The 12,511-nt window shown below is 39.3% G+C and overlaps 2 protein-coding genes and 2 long non-coding RNA genes across 5 annotated transcripts in view; 2 read left to right on the plus strand and 2 right to left on the minus strand.

Moving 5' to 3' along the window:
* LOC103396570 (myosin-7) overlaps positions 1-12,511 on the plus strand; it is a 23,653-nt gene that overhangs the window by 9,244 nt on the left and 1,898 nt on the right. The gene's annotated exons all lie outside the window — the stretch shown is intronic.
* On the plus strand, positions 1,281-7,005 carry LOC103396568 (myosin-6-like). Its single transcript, XM_025066179.1, has 12 exons — positions 1,281-1,415; positions 4,446-4,508; positions 4,845-5,053; positions 5,147-5,290; positions 5,386-5,542; positions 5,640-5,667; positions 5,748-5,859; positions 5,954-6,046; positions 6,139-6,202; positions 6,321-6,419; positions 6,500-6,603; positions 6,690-7,005. Exons 3-12 carry the CDS (start codon positions 4,853-4,855, stop codon positions 6,879-6,881), a joined length of 1,194 nt encoding a protein of 397 aa, XP_024921947.1. The 5' UTR covers positions 1,281-1,415; positions 4,446-4,508; positions 4,845-4,852; the 3' UTR covers positions 6,882-7,005.
* LOC112488705 (uncharacterized) lies at positions 1,471-4,439 on the minus strand. Its single transcript, XR_003053069.1, has 3 exons — positions 3,273-4,439; positions 3,058-3,171; positions 1,471-2,034 (listed from the first exon to the last, which is right to left on the minus strand). It is a non-coding gene; the product is annotated as an uncharacterized LOC112488705 (long non-coding RNA).
* LOC112488704 (uncharacterized) overlaps positions 8,184-12,511 on the minus strand; it is a 20,480-nt gene continuing 16,152 nt past the window's right edge. Inside the window, exon 5 of the long non-coding RNA XR_003053068.1 lies at positions 8,184-8,316. This is a non-coding gene — a long non-coding RNA (uncharacterized LOC112488704). The remainder of the gene's footprint in view (positions 8,317-12,511) is intronic.

The raw sequence follows: 12,511 nt of genomic DNA on the forward strand, positions 1-12,511 counted from the left end.
GAGAGAAGTCGCAAACTTGCTGAGCAAGAGCTGATGGATGTTAGTGAGAGGGTGCAGCTACTGCACTCACAGGTGAGACCAGGACAACAGCTTCAAAATAGTTCAGTTTCTTCTACCTGACATTAAAAAAAAAATCCATTAATTTTATTTGTCTACAAACATTTGCAGAACACCGGCCTGATAAACCAGAAGAAGAAGCTGGAGGCTGATACTTCCCAGCTTCAGACAGAAGTAGAAGATGCTGTGCAGGAGTGTAGAAATGCTGAGGAGAAGGCCAAGAAGGCCATTACTGATGCTGCCATGATGGCAGAGGAGCTGAAGAAAGAGCAGGACACCAGTGCTCACCTGGAGCGTATGAAGAAGAACATGGAGCAGACCATCAAAGACCTGCAGCATCGTCTGGATGAAGCCGAACAGATCGCCTTAAAGGGAGGCAAGAAGCAGGTGCAGAAGCTTGAAGCAAGGGTGAGTGATGTTGGTAATTTAAGACTAATATTTTTAAAACAATGCACTAAACAACAAGTCCCTGGGCTGGACAGTAAAGACATGAATTGCTGTCAGACAGTCAATGTGCAAAGGAATGCAGTTCTTTATGTATTTATTTATGCACGCTAAATAATAATAATAATTTGTTTGTTGTTTAATTGTTAATATTCTCAATAATGTTCAATGTAACTTGTCTTTTAGTTTAGTTAATTTGTGGATGCTCTTGGTTCAGGTGAAGGAGCTGGAGACTGAGGTGGAGTCCGAGCAGAAGAAGAGCAGTGAAGCTGTGAAAGGAATCCGTAAATATGAGAGACGCATTAAAGAGCTCACATACCAGGTAATCTTTGCTTTTCTCCACCACAGCATAGTCAACTGGCTACATAATAGAATACATATCAATCACACTTTTCCATATCATTTACAGTATGAGGAAAAGTAAGGCTTAAATATCAGAAAATATGAAAGTACGTATTTATTCCTGCTCTCTTAAACCATCCAGACTGAAGAAGACCGCAAGAATGTTGCACGTCTGCAGGATCTGGTGGACAAGCTGCAGTTGAAAGTCAAGTCCTACAAGAGAGCTGCTGAGGAAGCTGTAAGTACAGCAGAAGGTTTTTTAGTATTACAAAAACTAAAACTCTAACAAAAGTAATCTTTTAAATTTTTGCTTTTAATATAATCTGGATACACAGGAAGTTAATATGTTATTATTTAAAATTAGAGGCTGATGGTTTTATACTTTGATTACCGAAACTTTGATTAATTTGGTTATTTATTTTGTACAAATCTGACAGGAGGAGCAGGCCAATAACCATCTGACAAAGTTCCGTAAACTGCAGCATGAGTTGGATGAGGCAGAAGAGCGAGCCGACATCGCTGAGTCCCAGGTCAACAAGATGCGCGCCAAGAGCCGTGATGTTGGTGTGAAGGTATGGTGTTTTTTTTTTCAAGGATTTTTATTTTATACATTAAAAAAGGACACCCTTTGACAAAAACAATTTTATTTTTCTGGACAATACTGATTGCAAAAATACCAATTATACATTCAAATCAAAATTCAAACTAATATACCAGTTATAACTACCGTATTGACCCAAATATAGGACATGGTTTTTTATAACCGGGGTCTAACCCTTGGCGTATGCTGATAGTGGTTTGGGGTCGCTACACGACCGCAACAGCAGAGGGCGCCAGTTACATTTACTACATTAAGGTATTGCGTTTAAAATACAGGCCTTAGTGATTGTATTTATAGCAAAAAATGAAATCAGTGTGTAATAATTTTTTTAATTTATTTAATATTTAATTTCTATGAAGGTCTCGAGACTCCAAAATACAGTTTGAGTCCAGTTGTACAAAGGTTTTACAGACGTGTATGACTTTCCGTGTCAAGTGTCGCCTCCTGCTGGTCTTCCTTTCTAATCTGTCTCTTTTTGCTACTCTCTTTTCATTCCTCACCACAGAAAGGCCTCGATGAGGAGTAAAGTACTCCGATGACACTTAGGAGCCTTTTCTTCTCCTATGCTGTAGTTTTCTTCTCTACAGCAACTGTAGAATAAAGAAAAGTGCATTTCAGTTGTGCAGTGTTTCCATTCATTTCCTTAAAACTATTACTATAAACCACTCCTGCCCCCATGTGGTAACATTTGGAACTTTATCCTTCAAATAAGGTGACATTTAAATGTGCTCTTGTCTTTATAAAATTAAGGCAAAAGTATTTCTAAACTTTCTAATCTAATTTAAAAATTGATAAGCAAAAATATGTTCTACCACAAACCCAACATGTAAAAATGTACTAAACTGGCAACCATCAAACAACTGAGCTGCTCTTGAGAAACACTGATTCTGAGCTGGTTCTTACCACTGTCACTTTCTATCTTTTTATCCTTTTTTTTCCTTTTCTTGCCTTTTCTTTTCTAAACTCTATAAATACAACAAAGACAAATAAAAGTAGAAAATAGAGAACAGTGGTGTCTGTGGACACAGAGACTGCCGTATAACTGACTGCTGAAACAGACAGCTGCACAACCTGAGTCTGGGTCTGATTCTGTTAGAAGGGACTTGGGATTTGTCTCTCAAAAGTGCTGCTCAATGCATTTGTCTATTTTGGGTATTCTATAATTAAAATAAAAAATATGCTGTGCTTCATCTCATTTATATCAATTTGAAATACGTTTATACCACATTCAAAAATTGGTATATTGGTCAAATATTAGATCAGAGCTTTATATATATAAAATATATATATATAGCAGCACCAATGGTCTTGATATTTTAACCTCTTAATCAGACATTACCACATTTTAAGATTACTTCTACTCAAATTAATGATGCTCTAAATTTTACTGTATGATAATACTAGATTATTGGATAAAAAACTTTACGAAACACATTGTCTTGTCAAGTCTTTAAATAGAAAAAAAGTCAAACACACCTTAAAAACCTTTCAAATCCTGTTGCTAAAAACATGTGGTAAATGATTACTCTGTAAATATTAATCGTATAGTGCAACAAACTATAAAAACACGGATTAAAAGTACATTTTCGCCTCAGTATCATAAACAGCCTTACCTTCACCCTTCCAACCACAGACTGATCCTCTCTCGCGACGTTCACATTTTGTCTTTGTTTAGCTCCTACCACAGACGTTGGTCACACCTCGTTGTGCCCTCAAAGTTTTTTTATCTATAAAGAGATAAGTAGAAGAGCCATTAATGAAAGCATATCAAGGTGACACCTTTGTTCTTTCCATGTAAGAGATTAGCTGCCGAAACACTAGCCCTTACCTTCAGAGGTGACCTCATGGCCGGGGTCTCATGAGGTGAAGGCAGGGAGGCGACCACTCCACAGATGGAGTTTCCACAAGGATTAAGACAGCTGAGAATAAAGATGAGTTCAGCAGCGTTAAGAAAATTCTGATGAAGTTATCAAAGGTTTCATTATGGTCTTAAATAAATGAAACAAAAAAGTGTTTTTAAGTGTTTAAAAAAATGTGAAGACGATTATTCTGTTTTTTTGTCTTAATTTCTTTCTCTTCTAATAGTCTTTCAATTCCAACTCCATATAATGGATGATTAGCTGATGCTAATGAACAAAGGACAAATTCAAAATAAAATGATAAAATCACAACATAAAACTACACATGCGCTGCCGTGCACCTGTTTCCCTCCATCAGTCATAGCATCGCACTGCTCTGCTGTAATGGTGCCATCAGAGGGTGTCCTTCTCAATTAGGGGGAAAATATCGAGACAAGAATTTCACGAGGTTATCTTTGTCCTCAAGGCCAAAGGAAAGGGATTCATGCCACGAGGACAGTATGAGACAAAGGGTGTAGACGTAGCTGGGCAGGACAGTGTTGAGTGATCACAAGACCCTGAACTTGAGCTCTCACATCAACAGCTGTGACACTTCATCATGCAAGCCATCCCTCCATCTGACCAGTGTTCACTGAACCTATGGTACATTGAACACCATCGTGTATTTATAATGGCCTCGCTTAATCCTTTTGCTGCTTCTTTAAACTCAAATACACATTTGAGTTCATTTGTAAAATCTTTTCATGTTGATGTCACCGTTGTTATCTTCCATCTTAGAGGAATTTTCTTTTTTCATGTTACATATTTTAATTTAAACTGTTGAAGGCAAGAAAAACCAATACACAAATCAAAAATATAATTTACCTGTACATTGACAGACATGACAAATATTTAATACATGAAACATACCGCTATTTATCACGTAAATAAAACAGAAGTCATTTGATATGGAGTCTGTCCCTGATCTCCACCTCTTGCCCTCCCCTCTGGCTTACATGTATTGTGCTCCCTTGTTTGTCACAAGGTAAAAGCAACAAATAGCAGCAGTGCATCGATCCGTATTAGGAGAAGGCCTTTTTAATGTGCAACCTTTCTCTGAACATTCATCCCATATTTGGTGGATTAACAACCTTTATTAACAGGCTAAGGGGCTGCTGTGAGCATCCCGGCTCATCATTCTTCCTGACTGAAGGTTGAGAGTCAAGGTAAGCAGAACATCTATCTGTCTATTTATAACTATCTGTCCATCTACTGTATAGATATGTGTGTGTGTGGCAGCATAGTTGCTGTGGTGTGATTATTTTAACAATCTTTATAAAACGTTGTTTTTTTTACATTTGCCTTATTGTGGAGTGATACAATAATCATTGAAGTAAATAATATAATAGAAAAAAAAAGTTTAAATACTGGAAAGACTTTTTAAGCTAAACAAATGAACAATTACTTTATTTTGTCGATGATGTATGAATATATTCTGCTTTAAAAATGTTTTACCTGCATTTTACTTGATATATAAATTCAATATATGCTCATTTCTGAAGGTTGAACAATGGGGGACTCTGCTATGAGGGAGTTTGGACTTGCGGCTTCTTATCTTAGAAAGTCTGATAAGGAGCGACTGGAAGCCCAGACTCGTCCATTTGACATGAAGAAGGAATGTTTTGTTCCTGATCCAGAGGTGGAGTACATCAAGGCTACCATTATCAGCCGAGATGGTGACAAAGTCACCGCTAACACTGAATTTGGAAAGGTAGATTTTATTCAACACAGAAACTAAACTACAGAGACAAAGAAAAATTATTAATTACTTTTTATAAATTGTGGTTTATATGTTGTTTCTCAGACTGTCACAGTCAAGGAGTGTGACATACATCCTCAAAATCCTCCAAAGTTTGATAAAATTGAAGACATGGCGATGTTCACCTTCCTCCATGAGCCAGCTGTGCTGTTCAACCTCAAAGAGCGTTACGCAGCATGGATGATTTATGTAAGATGTCATTTGTATCTAGAAATAATTCTTCAGTGCTAAGACAATAGACATGTTAATATTTAAATTGACTTCCTGTTAACTCTCCTGGACAGACCTACTCTGGACTCTTCTGTGTGACTGTCAACCCCTACAAGTGGCTGCCAGTCTACAACCAGGAGGTGGTTGTTGCCTACAGAGGAAAGAAGAGGAGTGAAGCTCCTCCTCACATCTTCTCCATCTCTGACAATGCCTACCAGTACATGCTGTCAGGTACACCATCTGTTTTATCCTGTCTGCATTCCTTCAACTTCCTGCTGGTGCATTACAATAGATTCAAGTGACCATTTTTTTAAATTCTTTCTTACAGACAGAGAAAATCAGTCTATCCTTATCACGTAAGTCACACTTCAACAAACATGTTCTTCTTTTATAAAGTTAATCTGGTTTAACTTTTAACTGTCTTTCTTCTGTCTAGTGGAGAATCTGGTGCTGGAAAGACTGTGAACACCAAACGTGTCATTCAGTACTTTGCCAGCATCGCAGCTGTCCCCGGTGGAGGAAAGAAAGACGCAGCTTCTGAAAAAAAGGTTCATTTCACAATTACGTTACATGTACAATTGTTAATGTATTAACAAATATATATATATATTTAAGCTTTTTTTCTCAAATTAACCAAACCAGGGAACCTTGGAGGATCAAATCATCCAGGCTAATCCCGCTCTGGAAGCCTTTGGAAATGCCAAGACCATCAGAAATGACAACTCCTCTAGATTTGTGAGTATTTCTAAGACAACTTTCACAGTAGAGATTTATTTTAAAATTTGCAATAACAATGTAAATAATATGAACATGTCTTTTCTACCCAGGGCAAATTCATCAGAATTCACTTTGACAACAGAGGAAAGCTCGCCTCTGCAGATATTGAGACTTGTAAGTTCAAATTTCATTCTAATTTCTTGTTCCTGTTTATTAGCCGTATTGTATTCGTTTATTTATTATTGTTGGACGTAATATTATTATATCTTAAAATGCATTTTTATTTTAACAGACCTTCTGGAGAAATCACGTGTGACCTACCAGCTCAAAGCTGAGAGAGACTACCACATCTTCTACCAGATCCTGTCTCAGGTCAAGCCTGAACTTCTGGGTACGGTGGCACATACATATACATACAAACTGACTAATATATACGTACTGTAACCAACAAATATAATCACTCACTTACAGAGATGTTGCTGATCACCAACAACCCCTACGACTACGCCTTCATCTCCCAAGGAGAGACAACTGTGGCTTCCATCAATGACTCAGAGGAGCTGATGGCCACTGATGTGAGCTCAGTCTGGAAATACACACTGTGTTCTTCAAACACACAGATAATACTGTACTTCAGCATTTTTATTTTCTTTTTTCTCAGGATGCCTTTGATGTCCTGGGCTTCACTCAAGAAGAGAAGAACAGCATCTACAAACTGACTGGAGCCATCATGCACTATGGGAACATGAGGTTTAAGCAGAAACAGCGAGAGGAGCAGGCTGAGGCAGACGGCACTGAGGGTCAGAGACCAGCTGTGGTTATGATGACTAATAATTTTATAGTGTGGTTTTGAATAAAAGTGATCTGTTCGCTTCCTTAGATGCTGACAAAGTCGCTTATCTGATGGGCCTGAACTCTGCCGACCTCATTAAATGTCTCTGTCACCCAAGAGTCAAAGTAGGAAACGAGTGGGTCACCAAGGGACAAAATGTTGCCCAGGTAAAACAAATTAGGATTTTAAATATATTCCAACATTAGGTTAAAAATATTTTCATTTCCTTTCTTTACATACTTCTTTGTCGTAGGTGAACTATGCTATCGGTGCACTGTCAAAGGCAGTGTACGAGAGGATGTTCTTGTGGATGGTGGTCAGGATCAACCAGTCTCTAGACACTAAACAACCTCGTCAGTACTTCATTGGTGTACTGGATATTGCTGGATTTGAGATCTTTGAAGTGAGCTTTGAAAAAACTAAACAATTCATATCAACATGTCATAGGTTCATATTCAGAAGACTGAGTCCATGTTGTTGTTTTTTTACAGTTCAACACCTTTGAGCAGCTGTGCATCAACTTCACCAACGAGAAACTGCAACAGTTTTTCAACCACCACATGTTTGTGCTGGAGCAGGAAGAGTACAAGAAAGAGGGCATTGAATGGACTTTCATTGACTTTGGTATGGACCTGCAGGCCTGTATTGACCTCATTGAAAAGCCCATGGGTATCATGTCCATCCTTGAAGAGGAGTGCATGTTCCCCAAAGCCAGTGACACCACCTTTAAAGCTAAGCTCTATGACAACCACCTGGGAAAATCTGCAAACTTCCAGAAACCCAGAATTGTCAAGGGGAAACCAGAGGCTCATTTTGCCCTGATGCACTACGCTGGAACTGTTGATTACAATATCAACAACTGGCTGGTGAAGAACAAAGACCCTCTGAATGAGACGGTTGTTGGACTGTATCAGAAGTCTACTGTTAAACTGCTTGCAACGCTCTTTGCAAATTATGCTGGAGCTGATTCAGGTTTGTATTCAGAATGGAGCTAACATTTATCAGTGTACAACAGAGACTTTCCAACTTTGTATTTTTGCATAAATAGATTAAACATTATCCAATGATCCCTTTTTTGTTCAGCCCCGGAAGGTGGAAAGGGCAAAGGTAGCAAGAAGAAAGGCTCATCCTTCCAGACTGTGTCAGCACTTCACAGGGTCAGGATGAAGTCATTACATGAACTAAAATATGTAGAGAAAAATGATGTATTTCTAGATATATTAATGTCATGCCTCTGCATCTATAGGAGAATCTCAACAAGCTGATGACCAACCTGAGGTCCACACACCCTCACTTTGTGCGCTGCATCATCCCCAATGAGACCAAGACTCCTGGGGCCATGGAGAATCCTCTGGTGATGCACCAGCTGCGCTGTAACGGTGTGCTGGAAGGAATCAGGATCTGCAGAAAAGGTTTCCCCAACAGGATCCTCTACGGAGACTTCAAACAGAGGTACCTACAGGATATGTAGATACAGTAGGTTGTTTGATTAGAACTAGACATTCACATATACCCAAAGATGCATTTACAGTTGACCCTACAGAAGAAATGTTAGAAATATTTTTAAAATCCATGCTGTACAAAAGAACAGATATTATTTTATTTCTTTAATATTTCCACAGATACCGTATTTTGAACCCCAGTGCGATCCCTGAGGGGCAGTTTATTGATAACAAGAAAGCCTCAGAGAAGCTTCTGGGATCCTTGGATATAGACCATACCCAGTACAAACTGGGACACACCAAGGTATTGGTGAAACACATTTGTCACAAGTAGACTGTGCCGCGTACTGATCTTTACGTTCAGTAATTTTTGTTTTGTCTTTTTGCAGTTATACCAGATAATACATAATGATGATCAGATATTTTTATTTTCACTTACAGTACTATTGTTTATCACATGACTGCAATCAGTATGAATAAGTATTGGTACTACTTTTAAATAATTCAAGCTGTTTACAAAATGTAGGTGTTCTTCAAAGCTGGGCTGCTTGGTCTCCTGGAGGAGATGAGAGATGACCGTTTGGCTCTGATCATAACAAGACTGCAGGCAAGATCCAGAGGCGTTCTGGCACGAATTGAATTCAAGAAGATTGTAGAACGCAGGTACGTGTCCCTTCACTGGACAGAAAATCAAAAGGACAATTTGAAATACATTTTGATTTAGAGTAGTTTTTCTGTACTCTAACTTGGCATATTAACAATAACAGTGATTGAGAAGATGCATGAGGATTGTCAGTGACATGACGTACAAAAAAACATTCTTTTAAATAAATTCTGTGAATCACTGTCCAAAGGGATGCGGTGCTGGTGATCCAGTGGAACATCCGTGCCTTCATGGGGGTCAAGAATTGGCCTTGGATGAAGATGTACTTCAAGATCAAGCCTCTGTTGAAGTCAGCAGAGAGTGAGAAGGAGATGGCCAACATGAAGGAAGAGTTCACCAAACTGAAAGAGGCTTACGCAAAGTTAGAAGCCCGCAAAAAGGAACTGGAAGAGAAGACGGTCACTCTCCTCCAAGAGAAGAACGACCTGCAGCTCCAAGTTCAGACTGTACGTGAGGAACCTGGATGTGAATGCAACAGATATTGCATAAAATAAAGGCTAACAATAATTATGGCTTTATCATGTTCATTGACAGGAGCAAGATAATCTTTGCGATGCTGAAGAAAGATGTGAAGGTCTGATCAAGAGCAAGATTCAGCTGGAGGCAAAAATCAAGGAGTTGACGGAGAGGTTGGATGATGAGGAGGAGATGAACGCTGAACTGACTGCTAAGAAGAGGAAGCTGGAGGATGAGTGCTCTGAGTTAAAGAAAGACATTGATGACTTAGAGCTAACTCTGGCCAAAGTGGAAAAGGAGAAGCACGCTACAGAGAACAAGGTACCGATAAAATGAATTAAAACACTCAGTATAAAAGACCAAATGACAGTTTGGTGTTCACTTATTTATTTTAATGTTTGCAAAAATGTGCACTTGTCCCTAGGTGAAAAATATGACTGAGGAGATGGCAGCTCTGGATGAAATTATCGCCAAGTTGACCAAGGAAAAGAAAGCCTTACAGGAGGCTCATCAACAAACACTGGACGACCTGCAGAGTGAGGAAGACAAAGTCAACACTCTGACCAAGGCTAAGGTCAAGCTGGAGCAGCAAGTGGACGATGTATGTATTAAAATGCATGCATATAACTTTTTCTGTCCAACACAAGTTCAGACAAAATATTTTTTTTTCCACTGTGACTATCTAGCTTGAGGGTTCTCTGGAGCAAGAGAAGAAGATTCGAATGGATCTAGAGAGAGCCAAGAGAAAGCTGGAGGGAGATCTGAAATTGACCCAGGAGAGTCTAATGGACCTGGAGAATGACAAGCAACAACTTGAGGAACATATGAAAAAGTACCTTTTTGTATTTGTTGAAAATCATTGTATTATATTAACACTAGTGAACATTTTAATCTGACTCTTTATTCTGCCACTTCAAAACAGGAAAGACTTTGAACTCAGTCAGCTAAATAATAAAATAGAGGACGAGCAGGCCATTGCTATTCAGCTTCAAAAGAAACTAAAAGAACTTCAGGTAATGATTGACATACCTGTGTTGGTGATTTGTAGAAGCTCAGTTTGCTAAAAAGATTTCTCACATTTTGCCCTCTTAGGCTCGCATTGAAGAGCTGGAGGAGGAACTCGAGGCAGAACGAGCTGCCAGGGCAAAGGTGGAGAAGCAGAGAGCAGATCTGGCCAGAGAGCTGGAGGAGATCAGTGAGAGGCTGGAGGAAGCTGGTGGGGCAACATCTGCCCAGATTGAGATGAACAAGAAGAGGGAGGCTGAATTCCAGAAACTGCGCAGAGACCTTGAAGAGGCCACACTGCTGCATGAATCTACTGCTGCATCACTGAGGAAAAAACAGGCTGACAGTGTTGCTGACCTGGGAGAGCAGATAGACAACCTGCAGAGAGTCAAGCAGAAACTGGAGAAAGAGAAGAGTGAGCTCAGACTGGAGCTGGACGATGTGGTCTCCAGTATGGAACATATTGTGAAGACTAAAGTAAATGACTTGTTTTATTTTGTTTGCACACTCTCTGTCTGGGAAAGTTTCCATTTTGTAATTCATTTATATTGTTATGTTAATTTCAGAACAATTTGGAGAAAATGTGCAGGTCTTTGGAAGACCAGATGAATGAATACAAGACAAAGTCAGAAGAAGGTCAACGTACCATCAATGACTTCACCATGCACAAGGCCAAGCTTCAAACTGAAAACAGTAGGTATACTGTTAAATTGTTGGGATGGAACAGAGTTTATTTGAAATGTTTTAAAAATTATATTTTTTGACTTTTCTCAAATTTAGGTGAACTCACAAGACAACTTGAGGAAAAAGATTCCCTTGTGTCTCAGCTCACCAGAGGAAAACAGTCCTATACTCAACAGATTGAGGACCTGAAAAGACAGTTGGAGGAAGAAGTCAAGGTACTAATACAATTATTGCATTCATACTGTACACAGTAGATGTACAGTACATTTCTTAAATTCTTAAAATTAATTATTACTCTATCACAGGCCAAGAATGCTCTGGCCCACGCAGTGCAGTCTTCTCGCCATGACTGTGACCTGCTCAGGGAGCAGTATGAGGAGGAGCAGGAGGCCAAGGGTGAACTCCAGCGCAGCATGTCCAAGGCCAACTCTGAGGTGGCTCAGTGGAGAACTAAGTACGAAACTGATGCCATCCAGAGAACTGAGGAGCTGGAGGAGGCCAAGTGAGTAAAACATGACATCTTACTGTAATGTCCTGATTGCATTCAATAGGTTAAAAAACCTGAACAAATTTCATATTTATTCCAGGAAGAAGCTGGCTCAGCGTCTGCAGGAGGCTGAGGAAGCTGTGGAAGCAGTGAATGCTAAATGTTCCTCTCTGGAGAAGACTAAACACAGACTTCAGAATGAGATTGAAGATCTGATGGTGGACGTGGAGAGGTCTAATGCTGCAGCCGCTGCTCTGGACAAGAAGCAAAGGAACTTTGACAAGGTCTAAGAAATTAAAGTTCAGATGAAACCTTTTTTTTTTTTTTTTTTTTAAATGCAGAAAATGATAACACATAACTGCATGCATTCCAGGTCCTGGCAGAATGGAAACAAAAGTATGAGGAGTCTCAGGCAGAGTTGGAGAGTACTCAAAAAGAAACGAGATCTCTGAGCACTGAACTCTTCAAACTGAAGAACTCCTATGAAGAATCTCTAGAACATCTGGAGACCATGAAGAGAGAAAATAAGAATCTTCAGGGTAAGAACCAGCATCAGATTACTGCGTTGCTGAAACAGAATTTTGAATTGCCAAAAAACATCGTTTGATTTTGTACCTCAGAGGAAATAGCTGATCTCACTGAACAAATTGCTGAGGGAGGAAAGAGTATTCATGAACTTGAAAAGATTCGGAAGCAGTTGGAGCAAGAGAAGTCAGAGATACAAACAGCTCTGGAGGAAGCAGAGGTATTTAAAACATCCACATAACTGACCATAACAACAAAAATATAGTCAACGTAAATAACTATTCAGGCTAAATGTTGTGGTTCTGTGTCAGGCCTCACTGGAGCATGAGGAGGGCAAGATTCTCAGAGCCCAACTAGAGTTCAATCAGGTCAAAGCTGAGATTGAGCG

Source organism: Cynoglossus semilaevis, chromosome 20 (genome assembly GCF_000523025.1).
Source record: "Cynoglossus semilaevis isolate Cse_v1.0 chromosome 20, Cse_v1.0, whole genome shotgun sequence".
Lineage (NCBI taxonomy): Eukaryota > Metazoa > Chordata > Actinopteri > Pleuronectiformes > Cynoglossidae > Cynoglossus > Cynoglossus semilaevis.